We start from the raw sequence: 21061 nt of genomic DNA on the forward strand, positions 1-21061 counted from the left end.
GGGCGGCGCTCACTATGCCATCGCGAGGGCTCGCCGCTGTTCTGGTTTCGTTTGACTCAGATAGTACAGTCGGCCAACTGTGTAAACAGCTTGCCGCATGTGGTATTTTTTAAATGCGAAGCATTTCTTAGCGAACATTGGTGTCTTTGGCCGTATCTATCTATCTATCTAATCTATCTATCTATCTATCTATCTATCTATCTATCTATATATATATCTGTCTATCTATCTATCTATCTATCTATCTGTCTATCTTCTATCTATCTATCTATCTATCTATCTATCTATCTATCTATCTATCTATCTATCTATCTATCTAGCTAGCTAGCTATCTATCTATCTAGCTAGCTAGCTAACTAGCCAGCCAGCCAACCAGCCAGCCAACTACGGCTCTTAGCTCCCCTGGCCGTTTTGAGTTTCGATAATCGAATCTATACCGGTATGCAACAACATTACTGTATGACTAGCATAAGTGACTAGTCATAATATGAAAATCATGTTATGAATGTCAAGATGTACATGGCATGGCCTTGCTGCTCTTGCGTTGGTTTCGTGCACATGACATATAGCAAAACTGGTATGATATGACTGCAATGGTATGACTATAGTAAAATGGTATAATATGACTGCATGGTGAACGAAAGTGACAGACCCTAACGTGGAAATCATGACATGCATGTCATGTGAGTCACGACTGCACGCCACGCTCACTGTGCGCTCGCGATCGTTTCACTAGCTTCACACATATACTAAATTTTCTATTTCTGGACGTGAATGAATGACGAAGGTATATGACCGGCGCAGACATGGTAATCACGAGATGCGTGTCATGTACGAGCATGACTACATGCCACGTTCATGATGCACTCGGTGGTACACGACATAAGTGTAATAGCGCATACTGAGACAGGTACGGAGTAAGCAAGACGACGCCAGTGCTACTCCGTCGTTTCGTTTTCTCCGTCCTTGTCTAAGTTTGCGGTATATCCCACCAAAGCAATTGATTAGCCATAAGATCAATTTATACGAGAATCCTTTCACACTCACCTTCACGTCCTCGTATTTATTCCTTTTATGCACATATGTCTATATCGAGTAACCTAGTCGCTCCAAGAAACATTAAAAGGCCCGGAACAACCTCTGAGAACACGAATAACGAGAGCTTTACTTGCGGCCCAATTCATTTGGCCATCAGCTTTTACAGCGAAAGCTTTACGAGATCACAAGTCGAGTCACGCGCAGTGCCGTAGTTGTCCGCCGCCGCCGGTATCCATAACGACATCGCGCGTGACTTAGAAAAAAGAAACCTAGCACCAAGGACACAGTAGGGTTTGAACCCGGGCCCGCTGGGTGCTAGCCCATTATTCTACCACTGAGCCTCGCTGGTTTTTCTGTTTCTTTGTTTATCACTGAGCTGCGCCGGTGCTTGGGACTTTTTGGCAAACTTGCCTTAGGCAGGCTTGATGCCGGGAAGGAAATCCTGTTAATACGACTAATAAAGCGTTTTAAAACAGCGAAGGAACAAGGGATTGTCGCACAATGCGAATAGCGTAACGAGTGGGTCGTCCCATGTTCGAACCCATTGCAAAAGCTTGTTTTTGTTCAGCTATTAACTGTGGCACATACCCACTACAAGCATAATTCCTCATCGTCGTCGACCATTGTATTAACTATTGGTACACAATTTCTCGCAAAAGTTTAGTGGATACTACACTTTTCCAAAGAATGACAAAAATAGCATGATTGATATGTGGGGTTTAACATCCCAAAACCACCATATGATTATGAGAGATGGCAAAAATATCATAGCGAATTCCGGCCTATACTACCCAAACATTTGTATTGATGCCGTTGTGGGCATCAAGCAACTGTGCTTGCAGCAGTTACCGAATTAGTGTTTATAAAAGGCTCTCAGCCCCGCCGTGGTTGTGTAGTGGCTAAGGTACTCGGCTGTTGACCCGCAGGTCACGGGATCGAATCCCGGCTGCGGCGGCTGCATTTTCGATGGAAGCGAAAATACTGTAGGCCCGTGTGCTCATACTTGGGAGCATGGTAAAGAACCCCTGGTGGTCGAAATTTCCACAGCCCTTCACTACGGCGTCTCTCATAATCATATGGTGAATTTGGGACGTTAAACCCCACATATCAATCAAAAAAGGCTCTGAAAGGCCGCTCTTCTAGCTTACGTTGTGACTGTGCTGCGTCTTCTGCGCAGGCCTGCCTTTTTTTTTCGCTTGATGTCAGGATAAAATAAGCTCTCTATTGATCACTATACAAGATATATCTGTTTCGAATTGTCTCCTATACTACTTTTCCATGCAATTGCATGCCCGTTGTTCCTTGTTCGCACAACTATTGTGCGCTATTACTTGGTTTTATAATAATAATAATAATAAACAGCTCAAGGATGACAAGAAATAGACAGCAGAAACAAGACAATTTCATTCAAGATGTATACTCTTCTGTCACGTCCGAATAGGAAAAAGGAACTATTGTACTCTTTTTATGTTCGCTTTATCATCCTTTTGTTTGGATTATGTACCAATTGAAGTGCTTCAAATTTTATATCCTCAATTCTTGGCCGATCCCCTTTATTGGGCAATAGCTATAGTGGAGTCATCATGATCATCATCACTATCATTATCGGGACAGAGCGCTGATTTCACTTCGCTTTCTTTTTCTTTTTTTCCTTTTGCATTTGCGACTGCGCAATGTGAGAGTCTAAAATGCGAAATATTGATTGGATCAACGTTTAGAGATAAGATCGCACGTTTTAAATGAAGAAATAAGTGGGGCGGAGGGGTCAGCGCTTCTGGGAAGGGTAGTGAAGGCGATTAAAAAACTACTGTCTCGCCTTTGAACTCAGAGTGGTTTGGGGATGCTTTAAAAAGATGACGGCCCGGTTTAGGTAAGATTAGGTTTTCGTCATGGATAGTTAAGGTAACAGAAATCGATCGGACAGCGTGATGAGCGAACGTTGACGGCAGTTGGGCACGTTGATTTCTAGTCAATTCATGCAAACCTAGTCTGCGAAGCCTCATGTCGACGTTTGCGTGCCGGCGATTTTGATCAATAAGAACGTGATTTCTATTCCTTTCAACAAGACGTACCCATCAACCATGCCGGCCAGAGCCGCAACGTTTTTGCTCAAGCCTGCACGTGAAGTTAATCTCTCGTCGATAAGAAAGCAGCATTGCGGGGCTCTTTTCTCTCTCTCTTTCAAGTTTCTCTTCCACAAGCTCAGTCGTGACATGGTTTACATTCGAAGGATAACACCACCCCACCTCGAACGACGTTCGCAAAAGCAGTATTCTGCGGCAACGAGTTGCGAGGTAAACGCGCCGAACTGTCATCTCCGCCCGTGGTTCTGTATATAGCTTCGGCGATGGTAGTAGACACGATTGCGCACGACTCGCAACGACAGGAGGATCGAAACATGAAAGAACGGCAGAACGTACGGTGCGAAATCACGGGGCAGGGCGACCTTTCTTGTTCAGACAGTTCGGTTATCGCGCACGGCGCGGCCTATAAAGACGGCCGACCTAACCATCGCCGGTCTTGCGCTGCCCCAAAGAGCGGCCTGTGGAACTCGCAGTGGGCAGGCCACAGCAGGCCGCTGGCGCGTGGCCCGTGCCACCGCGTGGGGCACCATGCGCGGGCAAACCAGTGCGCCGCCTCGGCCCCTGTGATGCAGCCGGTGGGCGGCGGCCACTGGTCCATCAAGCTGCCCTGCAACAACTTCACGCTGGACACCGAAGGGGCGGCACCCGCTCAGCCCACCATCGCAGCCGTCGCAGCCATCTCTGCGAAGGCTGTCGGAGCAAAGACCGCGGCCACTGCTGTGACGCTCACTATCGAGACGACGCCGCCAGCCCAGATGTCGCAGCCGCCAGAGCCACCGGCGCATCTCCAGCAGTGGCCCATGCAGAACTACATGCAGCTCGTGTGCCGTGACAAGCGGGCCGCTGCCCCGCCGCCACATTTTCAGCCGCGCTACAAGCAGTCTTCGACCCGGCTGTTGGAAGTGATCACGGCGAGCGCCTTCTACCCGACGACGTCCTACTGGCCGCAACAGCAGCAGCTCGATGACTCCTACCTCGTGTACCGCACGGCCGAACAACGCGTTTACCCACAGGTGATTATTTTCGCTGTGTCTTCATCTTTCTCCGCTTCAACTGCTTATGAAAAACCAGTGGGAATGTATTGTGAGCTGGTCTTTATTACGCCGTCCTTTCGTGCACAAATTCCTAATTTTTACTTTTCTCTTTCCTTAATCGTTTGCGTTTCTTTTTGTTGTTTTTTTGTTTTTTTGTTCCGTGAATACTTTCGTCCATGCGTAGTCATTTCGTTTTATCGTGAAGACATGATTCATAGCTTCGTTTTTTTTAATGACACTGAATTAGAATAGTTTTGTGTGGGGATAAAATTAGCGTGTGTTTTTTAAGTTTGAACCACAGGACCACTTTTTTTTATTTAAATGGGATCTCTGATTGATAAAGAGCGCATTTTATTTAAACCGGAACTGTTTTACGCTGGATTCCACCACAACTCCACTGACGTATTTCCGTCACGGATGTGACATTGTAAAATACATGCAAACAGATTTCAAAGCAAAAAAAACGAAAAGGGAAATTTTTGTCGTGGCGTGTTGAACCGGTGACCTCACGACGCCTAGCGCTCGCTGCTAGCCACTAACTCGCAAAGCGTACGTAGTGAATTTCGCTAACGGCAAGCTATTTGCGTACACCAAATACCATTTGGTAATTCTCAGAGCTCTGCAACTTCCGCACGTTTTCGTCATCAATAGCGAGATGTCCCCAAGGTCTCGAGTTGGGCGCGCTCTAAAGGTCGTCTTCTTTCGCGTTTTGATGAGCGCCGCCTCCACAGAGCGTGGTCTCTCCAGGGCGCGTGCCTGTCAGACTCTTGATTCGGAAAAACTCCAAGGTCACTTCGCTCGCTGCCGCGTTTACGGAAGAAGCACGCTGCTCAGACACGAAGAAGCAAGAATTGCAGCAGTTGTTTGAGCTCGTCCTTTGTATACTTGCGCGTTCGTTTCATGCGCCTTTCTTTCAGTTTGAACAGTGTCCTTTAAGTGTCGGGACGTAAGAGTTACGTTTCCGCGATGTTCATGTGTACGCTCATTGTATGCGTGCTTTGTGCTTGAGGTGTGCGCTGCAAGTTCCGAGCTGCTTGCCGTTCTTCACGCGACATTGCAATGTGCTGCTGTAGCATTCATTCCTTCGCCCTTGTAGCGAAACAATGCACGATGAACGATCAACTACCTGTGTGAAGACATGTTTCACTTTAGTGTTATATAGATACCTAGAAAGAGCGATCAGGCACGTTTTCTATTTTTATTTTTTTGTTAATAACGCAATGACCACTACATGCGCAATGGCCCCCATTGATTGAGCTTGATCACGCAAGCAGCTCTGTGGTGCACAAAGTAATAAATTTATCGCGTGGCTCTACATTGTCGATTCCCCCGTGTCAGCTTACTTAACATAGAAAAAATATAAGTATGCTTCCTGTATTTAATTTCGTGCCGCCCATAAAACTGCATCAGTCGCGGTTGCGAATGACTAACACGTGCTCTGCCGCGGATTCGTGATATAACCGTTACCGAATGAATTCATCTCTTATCTTTTACGTGCCAAAACCACGATATGATTGATGTATATTAGAAAGAGGTGCAACTCTATACAATAATTCTGGCCAGCGGGAGTTACTAAGTTTATAGGGGTACTAACCGCAAGTATTGACAGCTAAGCATTTTTCTACGTACTGCAAACACTTTTAGCGTCTATCTCTGTAGTATCTATCTGTCTATCTAGCAGTTTACGTCTGATTGATTTCGTGATCATTCCCTTAACTTGGTGTTGTTAACCAAATTAATGGACGGTGAGATGGTGTGACGAATGTAACGCTTTTGTCAAGAAATGGCGTCACAATCCCGTCGCGTACGTCGCCCAACACTTCCCTCAAGACAGTGGCACATACTCGCAAGTGGGTAAGGGTATGTGCCACTGGTATCCGAGTATGTGCCAGAGAGGGTTGACACTATCTACTCAGGAACGGTGAGAACACACATGGTTAATTTTAACGCGTGAGCGTTAAGACAAAAGGTTACATCGGCAGCATTGACCCGACGAATGCATAAAATGTCTGGGTTCCTGCAGAAATCGAACCCCCCGCTCCCTCTGCTTGACAGTCAAGCATTCTATCAGAGGGCCACGCCAGGACTCGGAAGAACTACTTTTCAAATAGGTCCGAATAATCTTGAAACGTCAATTGTGGTTGCAGGGCTGGCTATCCAATTTTATAACATATGTACTTCTGTGATACAGCCAACGTTAATGACAATTGTAGTTAGGTGCCATGCACTACACTTCTGTAGCAATGTTCTGGGCTACCATCCTGGCAAGCACCGCGGGTTCATATCAGCTTATCGCTTCTGGTTTTCCTAATAAATGTGTTCCTGATGACACCATTGCGCAAGTGCAAACAACTGGATATTAAAACATGTTCAACTGTTGTCTGTGGGTGCAGCATATATATATATATATATATATATATATATATATATATATATATATATATATATATATATATATATATATATATATATATATATATATATATATATATATATATATATATATATGAGATTTAACAGACAGTAATGCCAGATAATGTAAAGGGAAGTTATTAGAACCAATGGAATGTAAATAAGAAGAAAGAAAAGTGGGTGAAAAAATAACCAGCCGTGAGCAGGAACTTTCCGGAGCCCTCCACTACGGCGTCTCTCATGATCAATCATATGGTGGTTTTGAAACGTTAAACCCCACATATCAATCACGACCATCACTGCCGGCTCAACGAAGCAAAAGGCCTCGGAAGCGGATCATAGCCAGGGGAAAACGAAACCTACGTTGTTCTAAAGGGTATAGCACGTTTTTTTTTTTGAATGTGTTAGATTAAAATGCTATTATTTCATTTACTTACATATTGTAATGGGATGAAATCTTCTGCCGTCACCACTCCAAGTACGTGGAAATAAATATTTCAGAGTGTCTCACTGATGGCACATGTCATGTCCTACATTCACTTTAATTTATCTGCGTGCGATATTGACATCTTATGTTACATTTGGTGTCTACCTGTAACTCTTTCATGAAAGGTTATTTACCCCTAGTGTCATCTTAACGTGAATCAAAATCTAATGGGCCACACGCGTTTTTGCATTTCACCCTTTCGCCCCCGTCTCAATGCGGCTGGTAATCAAACAAACCTAGCAGCGTGATGAAGCCACTTAACCACTCGAGCGGACCAGCACACTTAGTGTTTGAACTCATGCTCACGCCGCCATTCTTGCCTTCGCTGTGCGCTCAAGGACGAGGAATTACGTGTACATGCATGTATCCTTTCGTTAATTAAGCTTTATTTTGAAACAGCAGTACCACGACAGTAACTTGTTAATTTTGGCAAAGCAGATCCGTAAACGAGTATGACGCAAGAAACGACAAGCAAGGAGGTGCGCTCTTCTCTTTTCGTTCCTTGTGTATTTATTTCTAGCGATTCCCGGCTGCGGCTGCTGCATTTTTGATGGGGGTGAAAGTGCTGTAGGCCCATGTGCTCAGATGTGGGTGCACGTTAAACAACCCCCGGTGGTCGAAATTTCCTGAGTCATTCGCCACAGCGTCTCTCATAATCATATGATGGTTTTGGGACGTTCAACCCCACGTATCACATCGTCATCCTTTTCTAGCGCTCACCTTTCCATAATTGTGAACCCAGAGCGATTGGCCCACTTATCCACTGTATGCGCCTACCCGTTCATGTATGCGCTAAGAATCCTTACAAAGCACTCTTTTTTGGAAGAATATCCACAAGATGCGTCAAGTTCACGTCATCGATTTTAGTCCAATGAAGAAGACCTTTTTAACAAGTTCAGTCGGAAATTGTAGGCGGCTTCGGGGATGCCATACCTCATTACATAGAGTGGAGGGAAGCGGTCCCAGAATACACGTCGTGGCACACATATCGAAGAACAATGTGAAAGAAGTTACGAAAGCTGATTTTTTTTTCACTGTAAGTGGATTGCAATAGACCGCGTTGTATGTACGGCCTTTTTTTTTTTTGCGATAGCAATCGGATTGACACTCAACGGGCTGTTTTGGCGTTGACGCATGGTTCTCTTAAGACTGTTTCACATGCTGCAATTGCATCGAAAGAGACATCACTCCGTTCACTTTTCGCAACCGCTACTGATGTCAGTTCTGTTTAACATGTACTGTGATTTGCGATTTTTGGGGTGCGTCGATTGCGATGCGGCAGATCGCTTGCTGCCGTTTTTTTTTTTTTTTTTTGCCAGGAAGCGCACAATGTCTCTTTATGATACTGACCTTATAATATTGTGAAGTTTTCATTAACGATAGAGAATATTAAGCGTGTTTGTTCTGGTTTGATTTATTCAAGGGAAGATGTTTATACACGGTGCTGTGGAACATGACTAAAAGCTGAGTAAGCACCTCATCAGGTCATTGGGAATACCTTCCTATCGAAAATCATATCGAAGGGCGCAACAGCGCCCATAAAAACGAAACCTTCGGCACACATTTAATGGCTCGGTTTGCTCAAAGCAATTTCGACGGCTCGGCAAACAGTGAAAAGGTGGCAACATGATGGTCAATTGCCGCTGTTCTTTGCACGATCTATAGTGACCGGACAATTTTGCTGTGACCGAATCCATTCATTGCATCATTGCATCATTGGTCTTTATGAATAGTGGTAGCCATAGAGTTCCCTGAAATTAACTAGAGTGCACTCTGGCTCTGCGATCGTTCAGCGACCGTGGGAATGATAGGTAGTACGCACATTTGCCTAGTCTTCGTACTTGCGGGTGGCGAATCGTACTTGCGGCTTCGTTTATTGCTGTGTTTTGGTTTTGTTTTGAAATAAAGCTTAAACCCTTTTGAACTTCGTGACCCAATTTGGAAAGGTAAGTCTAAAAGAATGAAGTGGTGAAGCACAATCGCAGAACATTTGCTGATTTTTGTTTCGTGAGAAAAGAGCTCCAAGCCACACGAACACACACGGAGCCAAAACCAGACCAGAAGTACGAAGTTTAGACAAATGTGTGCACTACCCATTATTCCCATGCTCGCTGAAGCGCCGTGCGTAGCAGTTCCCATAGACACTAGCGCAAGAGTTCCCTCTAGTGTATATTAAGAAACTCTGTTTCTTAATATACACTAGAGGGAGCATGGCCTTACATGTTGCATTTCCACGACAACGAATTGAAGTGTGCGAAAACAGCTAATGATCGCGGCTCAAGTGTAAAAAACGACCAACGGGGAACGGGAGCGGGGGGGGGGGGGGGGACATGAAATTTGTACAGGGCAAGGTCGCACGCTCCCCATCTTGACAGGTATCAACAAACGGCTCGTACAATTGTACTACGTGCTCCAGTCTCAAGCGATAGAAGGCGCGAAGGTCGCTTCACTCACTGCAGCGGCCGCGTTTTCTTACGCCCGCGTGCTGAATCATGCCTGATTTAATAGTAAAGATGCTACCCTTAGGCAGCGTTCCAGTTAATCTCAAATTTGTTGCTTCACCATTGTGACGCAACTGATGAACAACATGGCGCTGGTTTGTTCGTTTTCTCCTTCCTTGTGTTCTTGGCTCTAGTGTTGCGCTGTTAACACATTCAAGATTACTTTTTTTTTGCTTTTGACAATAAGTATGTGCACATGCTTCTCAAACGACAAACGCAGCTGTAAGTGTACGCTTAGGAACTACACGTTCATGGCCAGATGATATCGGTACACGACATCATATGAAGCCATCTGTGCTGTCATGGACTGGGGGAATGGAAAGAGACGCGAACGGTGCAGAGCGATGTTTTAAATACGCTCTAATCTTGGTCGCGCTAAGAAGATAGTAGAATGGTTCTTGATTGCATCACGTATCGTTCTAGTAACTTGTTGCCATTCACGGTTTAACGGCTTGATTAAAAAAATACGAAGCGGAGAACGTAGATGGCGCACTGTATTCTTTTCGTCCCCACTGATATATGCTTAAGTAGAAGAGAACGTCTCTGGTGCTCGGCTACGAGTAGGCATGGACAAATATAGACCAAATTTTTGCTTTTTACACTCTGATACCCAAGATAACAATGTACACACGTCAAAAATTTTAACACAAGTGCTCCACAACGTGTCCTGAAACGGCTTGGTTGACGCTAGCATCCCGCAACTTTAGATTCTGTCGCCGAAATGTTACCCATGCACGCCGACATATACACTGTCCAAGCATACCCAGGCATTGTCTCGGTAACAGCGGCCAGCGCTTCGCGGCTGGCGCTAGACAAACTATAGGCACGCGCCGGAGCATTTGTGTTTGGCTTGCTGACTACTGCATATGCCGGGCGTATATCTATACTTGGCATACTTCACTCAGCTCGGGCCGTACGCCTCGTGGCGGGACATGTACCCCAAGGTCGGCTGCGTGCCCATCAGACAGATCACGTGTGCCGATGGGGACGGTCACCACGATCCCAGCGGCCAACCCAATAGTGGTCACCCGCAGGACCACTTGCAGTCCTTCATGGCCTATCAACATCAAGAACAGCAATCAGCAGAAAACTGGGACCTGGAGAGCTACCTGCCTTACCAGGACGCCGTGCCTGGCACCAATGGACAGGTACGCACGGAAAGTAGATTTAAGGCCAAAGCGTTGGATGCCTCGCCAAACGCGAACATTGACTGTCGGCGGCGTTGGCTTCAAGATGAATTATGCCAAATCTCGTCATACGCGATTGTACGTCACATGATGACGTTGTAGCGAGGAATGTGAGAGACATGAAGGTGGCCGACGTGGGCGTGTCGATCTCGTCACTTTTATTCGATACTGCCGAAGTAGGGCAGCTGAGGCAGCGGGCGTCCAGTGGCCAGGAGTTTAAGCTCATCCTTTTTTCTTTTTAATACAAATGCATTTCTTAGTCGGGCTATGTCAGGTGTCCGTCGGGATCCGTCCATGACCCTCTCCCACAGCAACAGCTGCAGGTGCGCACGCTTATCCTCGCCCCTAGCAACCGGAGCAATTGGTGCGAGAGAATGTAGGAAAGGGTAGGTGTAGTGCTTCGTCACTCCTTCTCTCAACGTTCACTCTCTTTCTTCCCTGCGCCCCACTTTCCCGTCCACTCGCGCTTCACTCTCGACCGTTCGCTGGCTAGGCGCCTCTCAAGATCATCTGGAAATGTGCGCTCGAGATGCCGCTGTGAAACGCCAACGCTGAGCCGAGAGCGATGTTTGTTTTGTTCACTTTATAGTGCTTTTAACCGTGCACGCTAGCTACTAAGGCTGGAAACGCCTTCCACGTGTACAGAAAAACGCCTCTTGCGGCGCTGCACGATGTAAGAAAGAAAAAAAAACACTATTCTTCTCACGCTGGGTTCTCACGTGTGAAACGCCGTTATGGACGCTACGCAAGGTATTCGCATTTCCTCACGATTCCCTTTGGGGAGGCGGGGGGGGGGCGTTTTTTTGCTTGCCCCTTGTGCTTTAGCACGAGCTTCGCGAGAGGCGTGGTGTTTTGGAAGTGAAATGACGATAATGATATATAGCGATGGCGCTGCAGAGTGCTCCCACTCGCAGATATGAGCCCGTAGTGAAACCTATGAAGGCGTATCTACAAGACGATTCGTTACGAGAGACAAAGGTGTCCATGGGCAGTCTAAGCCATCAGCACGAAAGACGTGTCTTTGATTCTTTCAGTGGGCGGCACAGGGAGGAGCGCAGCGGGTGAATGTCACGACTATAGTATCATAATCTAGTTCACTATAGTCACGACGAAGACACATGGTTGACAGTAACGAGTGCAACTGACAAAGTGTAAATTGGTAGTTTATTGTGAACATTCGCAGTGTGGCACATCGAAATTCGCACATGCACAGGTTGTTGAGGTGGGGGTGGCTTTTACACACATACGGGCACTGTTATAGTACGGCCAGGCCAATGGGTCTAGAGGTACGTTGATCCTGCTGGCGGTGGGAGCGTCGTTTGTATTGTCAGCGCTGATGTTTCTTGTGGTAGTATACTACCGCCTGCAGCTGCTATGTCTGTCATGTACAGTGCAGAGGAGCCGTAAGTCGTGCGCTGTAGATAAAAGCGGTGCGTCGAGCCATTGTTAGTTCAGCTGTTCTGGTGGGCGATGACTGATGGCTAACTGTAGCACTGGACGACGTTGGCGTAAGCCGATCAGGCGACAAGGCATTGTCGCCGGCTCAAAGGTGCGCTAGTCTCGTAGGTAATGCAAAATACAGTGAGGTGCAGAAAGCTTGCATTGCCTTTGATCTTGGAGGCCATGCAAAAACATCTGATACAGAAATCTTTCGGCGGACGGCGAGAGATCATCATTTGGATTCACAGGTAAGAAATTGTAAGAAAATGTTGTATTTATCCTTCGAGTCATCTCCGGAGGACCTATTAGGGACTTAAGAGTTTTTCTTGCTGAATGTCTTCTACTCCACTCTACTAGTGCGATGCTAGCCGTGTGTTCATGAACGCTACCGAATGGTGATGTATTATTTAGCTCTCCGCGGCGAACACATTGTGGCATGGATTTTCATCCACATGTACGATCGATTATGTTGCGCCATTGCGTGCACTACATGTTATGCTTCGGGAAGTGAACAGAATTGAGTGATGGTCAGTAGTGTCACTATCCAGCCACGTGGAATCGGTAGGCAGCACCAGTGCATTTCCCTTCGTATACATACATACATTCATACATAGTCAAATCAAAACGGTATTGATGAAGGCACGAAGAATGCGTCACCCGTGCTTTGTGAATCGAACTATATAACGGCCGCATGCTCAGAAGTGGGCTTTTACGGTGCCAAAACCATGAAGACCGAATGAGGCAGGGCGTAGCGGCGAGTGTAGATTCACTCTGGCCACGAGGGCATTCATCGTGCAAATAAATGTACGCACACAAGCTCTGTTGCTTTTCTAAATGCGACTGCTCTGGCCGGTAATAGAATCCGTGTTTGCGATGTTATTGTAGTGACGCAGCGTCTTGTCACAGAAACGTGTCGACCTCTTAAGAGCTACAACAAGCAAACCTCGGACTGTGCTAAAAGTGTTGCCTGTTACAACACTATCCTGGCTAGACAACACACCTGCAGACAAGAAATCAAGTCGCCCCGCCACGGTGGTCTAGTGGCTAAGGTACTCGGCTGCTGACCCGCAGGTCGCGGGTTCAAGTCCCGGCTGCGGCGGCTGCATTTACGATGGAGGAGGAAATGTTGTAGGCCCATGTGCTGAGATTTGGGTGCACGTTAAAGAACCCCAGATGGTCTAAATTTCCGGAGCCCTCCACTACGGCGTTTCTCGTAGTCATATAGTGGTTTTGGGGCGTTAAACCCCACATATCAATCAGGAAATCAAGACAAATTATCCCCGCTTTTACGCAGCTCCGTAGCCGTGTCCCAGGGAGACCGGTCTGATTCGAAGTGGCCTTCAGAATAGCCGGGATTTAAGTCAATTTTTTCCTAGCAAGATAAGGCCTGCGGTTAGGCATGACCTTTTCGTAGGCGGCCCGGCCCTTACGCGGTGACGAAAAAAGCATTTTACACTTTCGAGAGCAGTTTCTCGCCGATAATGCGGCGGATAATATAACTACATGTAACTAGAAAATCAGTAGAAATATCTGCCGTCATGCAGACACTGCGGAATCAGGGCGTCGATGAAGTATATATAAACATCCTGGGAGAAATCTACAGGGGATCAACTGCTACCATAGTGCTTCATAAAGAAAGCAACAGAATACAAATCAAGAAAGGTGTAAAGCAGGGCGACACAATCTCCCCAATGCTATTTACCGCGTGCTTAAAGGAGGTTTTCAGAAGCCTAGAATGGGAACAGTTAGGGATAAGAGTTAATGGAGAGTACCTTGGTAACCTGCGCTTCGCCGATGACATTGCATTGCTGAGTAACTCAGGAGACGAATCGCAACTCATGATTACGGAGTTAGACAAGGAGAGCAGAAAGGTGAGTCTTAAAATGAATCTGCAGAAAACGAAAGTAATGTACAACAACCTCGGAAAAGAGCAGCGCTTCGAGATAGGTAGTAGTGCACTTCAAGTTGTAAAAGACTGTCTACTTAGGGCAGGTAATAACCGCGGAGCTGAACCACGAGATTGAAGTAACTAGAAGAATAAGAATGGGGTGGAGCACTATTGGCAAACACTCTCAATTATGACAGGTAGATTGCCACTATCCCTCAAGAGGAAGGTATATAACAGCTGTATCTTGCCGGTACTTAGCTACAGAGCAGAAACCTGGAGACTTACGAAGAGGGTTCAGCTTATATTGAGGACGACGCAGCGAGCAATGGAAAGAAAATGGTAGGTGTAACCTTAAGAGACAAGAAGAGAGCAGAATGGATTAGGGAACAAACGGGGGTTAAGGATATCATAGCTAAAATCAAGAAAAAATGGACATGGGCCAGGCATGTAGCGCGTAGACAGGATAACCGCAGGTCGTTAAGGGTAACTAAGTAGATTCCAAGAGAAGGCAAGCGGGTTAGGGGGAGACAGAAGGTTAGGTGGGCAGATGAGATTAAGAAGTTTGCGGGTATAAATTGGCAGCAGCTAGCACAGGACCGGGTTAACTGGCGGAACATGGGAGAAGCCTTTGTCCTGCAATGGACGTAGTCAAGCTGATGATGATGATGATGAATTAGAAAACCATTAGTATGACAATCAATTACATTTGCAAGATTAACATGCAAAGCACACACAGCCCTGGAATCGAACTCGGGACCGCATGTACGTGAAGCAGATGTCTTACCCATTGCACCACAGCGCCACCGCATGAAGACGAGTTCTTTCTTTTTTTTGGGGGAGGGGGGGGCGGTATATATACCAAGTAGCTTTTTGCAAACCGTCGGGGGAACCTCGAACTATTTTTGTGTTATATGCATGTATTTGATGAGCGAATAGTTTCTAGGGCTTAATGAAATCGACATTCACGGTGAGCGCTTTCGGCTCCGACTTCGGTTTGTGGTCCGCCGTTTCGCAAGAACGATTAACGTGTGTTCGTGCGTCGTTTGAGTGCTTCCACGTGAACTGCTGGTGTTTACCAGCGCGACGAGGCTGTGTTCATCTGTCGAAACCTACGTATGTTTCTCGCACGTACGCGTGCTTGGCGTGTCTTGGCGCTAAACGATTCTGCACAAGTTGATGCCGGCTCCTGGCGCCAGGCTGGCGCGACAGAGACGGTGGCTCTCCCCTTTTGCTTTTGTAGCGTTAGCTACACTGGCCTCGCTGAGCAATTTCGCGTGGCACTGGTCAGCGCATGCGCAATGATACTCCGCCGCCGCCGCGTGCGGCTCACCGTCGGTGTGCGCGCAATTCGATGCACTGCGCAGACGATCAGTGGTGTCACGCACCGGAGTCGGCACCTCCCTCGCACTCGGCCGCGGCTGCGCGCGACTCGCCGCCGCCGGTGTGCGCTTTCCAGAGGAGTGCCGTCATAGCCTTGGTAGACATATGGACGCCGACGCGTGCCTTCCCTGTGCAGTCACCTTCTGACACAGCACTGGAGCCGTTGCGCCTCTGACTGGCATTTGCCACTGTGGTGTAGCCATGGAGAAGAAAGAATAATCAGCTGAACCTTTGCTAACCCTACGTATATTCTGTCTTAGCTGAGCTAAGCCACTGCCATTTTTTTCTTCTTGCGGGTGCTGTTACCGGCCATAGCCGTTACTTCCCCGTCGCGCGGCTATCGCGGGTATTTTTTATTGCTGGGCTCCCAATAGACAGGATTTTAGTCGGTACGCTGGAGCGCGCCACCTATATGCCGTTCGTTATCCGGCACCTGACTGAGTACGTTCGCAACTAGCTACAATATATCCGGTCTTTGTGAGATTTGCTTACAATAGTGCTTTAATACAAAGTACTGAGGTGCAAAGTCATTCAGGTCGCTTCATTTTAACCAAGTCGCAGCAATATCGTCAGAGAAATAGAACTTACTTGATACATTCTTTCTCTCACCAGCCATACATAGCAGTCACATTTTCTTTTTCTCGTAAGTGTATCATAACACCACACTTCGTTACTTAATCATATACCTCATATTTCGCCCACAAAGGTTTGATGGTCCTCATGAGCTTAACACACCTTTTTTTTTTTCAACTCTTTTAGGCTCATTACCATCAGTACTCGGAACCACAGAAAAGCAGAAATTATTTACCTGCTTCCACACATTACAAGAGTCAAGTGCTTTTAAACATTCTCAATCAAGCCTGCTGTAAGAATATTTATTGTACAAGTAGTACACGTGGGTATTTCATTTGAAATATATTACTGTTCCATCCATGCAAGGTTGCCGTTGGGTAGAATTCAAAAAGGGCCAGAACTCGAGCCAAATGTAACCAAGGTAGCCGAGTCATTTGATGTCATCGCCCAACTTGTAGCCAAATAGAACAGCAGCGCTCTAATTTACAGACTTTATTATTGATGAATAAATGAAACCAATTTCAATAATTAAAACGGCGAAGTTAAAAGCAGCCATTATATAGCCACAATACCAACCGGTAATTTTCATCTTCAAACGGGTCCAAAAGTAACCAGTTTCGCGCATTAAATCCACCGGCGGCATCCATGCTTCTTATTTACTTTTTCGTTCTCTTTTGCTATGTACTTCCCTTCCCTCTATATTTCATTCTATACACTGACAGTACTGCAATTAACAAGCTATTCAGTTCAAGCAAGGCAAAGTACTTAATGGGTGAACCCTCTGCCGCTCGGTACTTCGGCCGCATACCAAGTTAGACACGAAAGATACTCTGACATAACATTCAAACATGCTTGTCTCTGCTTTGTAAATTCCATAAATTTGCTGATCACATCTTGTGCAGCACTGCCACGAAGGATGAGAGGCAGGGAATTGAAAGGGGGAGGGGATTCACGCGTGTTTTTTTGGGCACGCAATCTTCATGCAACTGCCCGCCGCTTAGGTGTAGCGGCTTAGGTGCTCGGCTTTTAACCCAAGGTCGCGGATTCTATCCCGTACGAGGCGGTCGCATTTGGTGAAGGCGAAATGGTACAGGCTCGTGTAATGTGCGACGTCAGTGCGCGGTAAAGAACAGCAGATGGCCGAAATATCCGTCTCTCATAATAATATCGTGGTTTCGGGACGTGAAACAGTACACACCAATGTTATATATATATATATATATATATATATATATATATATATATATATATATATATATATATATATAATATGCATTTAGCCTGTGTTTGCTTGTGTACATGGTAAATAGCGTTTTATGTTGACCTTCCGAAAAAATCATAATGGGCGTTGATATTTGTTTTCTGGTTATTTATAAATACAAAACGTTCACGTTGCTTCCATTCCAACACCTATCCTTGCAAAATAATTCCTTGTTCTTTTTAAATCCTGCAACAACCGCTTGCTATGGGTGTAAGCTGGTTTTCTGTGCTTGTTTACTTTATTATAATAACATGACAAAGACGTTGATTACGTATGCACTTACGTTGTCCGATAAAAAAAACATAGCTGCTCGTTATCCAACAACGATTTCAAAGTTAAAGCAGCGTGCTTGGGGAGTTTGTATGAGGTCGCTTTCGGAATAACTGCGTGAAGTGCACAAATAAAATGTTTACACTACACGAGTGATTTGTTGCCTGAAGGTTCTTTACTACATTTTTTCACGTTGTTAATCGATATGGCACAATACCATGCATCATCGAATAAACAAAGCCAGCATATTTTCCTCTGCCCACACACACACTCACATACTGTCTGTAGGAAACATGTCTACAATTCCAATCATTACTAGAACCTAGGCTCCTGTACAGAACAAAATCAATAATTTCATAACCCATGAGCTATAATTACATGCATTCAATACTAACATCATAAGATGTGGGGTTTCACGTGCCAAAACCAGCACATGGTTGTGAAGAACGCCGTAGTAAAGGGTTCGGGAAATTTCGAGCGCATGGTGTTTTCGAATGGGCACCGATATCGTGCAGTACACGAGCTTCTACTATTTCGCCTCCACAGAAATGCGGCCACCGTGACTGAAAGTGAACCCACGACCTTAGGGTGAGCAGGCGAGCTCCATAACCATTGATCCACCGCGGCGGATTATCACTATAGCAAACCTCCTTTCCACCAGGTGAAACCTCTCTTTTTAGTGATAGTCCTTTTTTTTTATTCATTCGCTTTCGTTTATTCGTACCTCAATGGAAAGTCAAGTTCGCTCCAGTCTAGCACCGTCCGATGAAAACTATTCTGGATGGTCTTTGTGCTGGTGCGTATTGGATAGACTGCGTTCGAATGACAGTGGCGCGATGTTCGATGAGCAGGTATGATGAATGCATCGCCTTTTGGCAAGGAATGAAATCAGTTGCAGTTCAGGAGCCGACTAGAAATTTTAGGGCGAGAGGCGAGATGGAGAAAGTTTAGCTGAGATTTTACTGCTGACACACATGTGTTAGTCGACTAATCCGTGATAATGAATCTGGAAGCATGGTTCTGGGTGGATTCAAACACATGGTAAGTTTAGCTTGATAAGTTTTACAAGCGATTAGATTAGTAAAACTAAGTGCCGAGGCTAGGTTGCGATTAAAATAACAAATGAATCGATTAGCAGAATGAGTAATGTTAGTATTGTGTAGCGACCATGATTAATCACAGCAAATTTGAACTCTTAAAAATAAAAACTTCGTATGTGAGCAGTTATAAAAATTTTTTTAACTTACATTTGAGGGCAGTAAGACGCCACACGTTAGGCTGTAAGCACGTGGTATTTCCTTCGTGCAGTTTAGAGAAAATCTGGGAAAAAATTAAGCGACGTAGTTTTGTTACCGCAGATGAATTTTTTTATTATTTATTGACTTGCGCTACAATTTCGTAAGGAAAATTCTGATCTAGAGTCAATAGTTACAACGTTCATTGAGCAATTTTTCTTAATGGCTGATCTTGCCGGGTCTCAAAAAAATTCTCACGTGCTCTATACGTCTCATAACAATACTGCGCTAATAGGAGACGCGTAGCGCTTGATTATGAATAATGTTTTAGTCATGTGGTGCTTTTAGTTGAAACACCCGGTATATACTCCTGACGACAGTTAATTTTGTCGGAGCGGTGGCTCCACCCATCGGCCTGCGTTTCTCTTGTTCGCCCACTGGTTGCACGGTCGATAATCGCTGCGGTGCATGTGTCGCAGAGCTCTGAGATCAGGAGCTCATAGACAATCTGGCGCCTCACTTCGCCAGCTTTAGTTGAACTTTGCATCACGAGATGGCGTCGCCTGCGCTGCTGCTCAAAATCCGAATTGAGGGGTGATGCAGTTTATCCTAATTTAAAGGTAAACGCTTTACTGTGCAATTCGAAGGCAGTTTGCTTTATAACGCGTGTAAGAAAAGCGCAGAAGCTGTGCGTAAGCTAAGATAATGACGAATACAGTTTAATTGAATGTGAAGAAGTCCGTCCCGATGTATGTTTCGGCACTGGCACACACGAAGCCTTGGGCTTTGTGGGCCACAATGGAAAGACAATTGTGTCCGCCTCAGAAATAGTCAAGCGGTGGTTGGAGTTTTCGGGGATGGAAAACTACGGAAATACAAAATTAATCGGGGGGGGGGGGGTGCCTAAGGCCGTTCCGCAGTAAGGCGAAGTGTAGTTTGTAAATTGTTTTTTTTTGTATTAGGGTGGATTTATTTAGAGTATACAAGGCAGTACGCCTACTTCAAATAGGAAAAAAAATGTTTTTTCGAGCTTGTTTGAGCGCAAGTTATCACCCCGTTATTATGGGGACGTTCATACAAACCATTCACTGGCGTTGCCGGAGTGGGGGGGGGGGGGGGGGGTTTGTAGATTGGTGTATAAAAAATGCAGCATCACCTCCACTCACTCCCAACCATTACAACACTCTGTAGTTATACCAAGCTCCCTTTCCCATTCAGAATTTCACGTATATATAAGTATATATCATATATATTTAAAGCATGTATATGTGGTTAAAAACCATAAACATGTATGAAACCATAAACAAGTATGAAAGTGGTTAAACCCCACCCGAAAGTTTTACTAAGCCCCGGGATTTATCCATCCACACATCACTGTTTCCACGTCACAATGTGAACGCTCACGTGTTCAGGCTTAACAAAAACTCTTATGATTGCACCATTTGTGGGAGGCGCAGGGCGACGGCGACGCACCAGCCTACGGAGGTGGCGCCCTGGCTGTGGCTGGGGACGACGATGCCGACGTGCTTCGCGAAGAGCAAGACGAAGTTGTGGCCCTGCTCGCCGAGATCGATGAGCGTCACGAGAACCACCTGGCCTTCGAGCGGTTGCTCCAGGAGCGAGAGCCAAACTTCTGGAGGCACAGGTATCGTTAGGCTCCCTACATAATTTTTTGTCGTGTTGAGCGTTCGTGTTGGTGTGTGTGTGTGTGCGTGGGGGGGGGGGGGGGGTTCATTTTAAATGCGAAGCATTTCTTAGCGAACTTCGTTAACTTTGAGCGTATCTATCTATCTATCTATCTATCTATCTATCTATCTATCTATCTATCTATCTATCTATCTATCTATTTATCTATCTATCTATCTATTTATCTATCTATTTATCTATCTATCTATCTATCTATTTATCTATCTATCTATTTATCTATCTATTTATTTATCTATCTATTTATTTATCTATCTATTTATTTATTTATTTATTTATCCATTTTTTTATTTATTTATTTATTTATTTATTTATTTATTTAGTTAGTTAGTTTGTTAGTTAGTTAGTTAGTTTGTTAGTTAGTTAGTTAGTTAGTTAGTTAGTTAGTTAGTTAGTTAGTTAGTTAGTTAGTTATATATATATATATATATATATATATATATATATATATATATATATATATATATATATATATATATATATATATATATACTTATCTAGCTATCTATCTAGCTATATAGCCGCGTACGACTTTTAGCTGTCCTGGCCGTTTCGATGATAGTACCG

General features: G+C 45.3%; 1 protein-coding gene across 2 annotated transcripts in view; it reads left to right on the plus strand.

Annotated features, from left to right (window-relative positions):
• The first annotated feature begins 2893 nt into the window (after positions 1-2893).
• LOC142796431 (uncharacterized) overlaps positions 2894-21061 on the plus strand; it is a 31868-nt gene continuing 13700 nt past the window's right edge. Inside the window, exons 1-3 of one of the 2 annotated variants that reach the window (XM_075887029.1) lie at positions 2894-4135; positions 10462-10704; positions 20248-20435. In XM_075887029.1, coding sequence (XP_075743144.1) covers positions 3386-4135; positions 10462-10704; positions 20248-20435 — 1181 coding nt within the window. In that variant the 5' untranslated portion in view covers positions 2894-3385. The remainder of the gene's footprint in view (positions 4136-10461; positions 10705-20247; positions 20436-21061) is intronic. The other variant, XM_075887030.1, reaches the window with a different exon arrangement.

The sequence above is a fragment of the Rhipicephalus microplus genome, chromosome 2 (genome assembly GCF_043290135.1).
Source record: "Rhipicephalus microplus isolate Deutch F79 chromosome 2, USDA_Rmic, whole genome shotgun sequence".
In the NCBI taxonomy this organism is placed as follows: domain Eukaryota; kingdom Metazoa; phylum Arthropoda; class Arachnida; order Ixodida; family Ixodidae; genus Rhipicephalus; species Rhipicephalus microplus.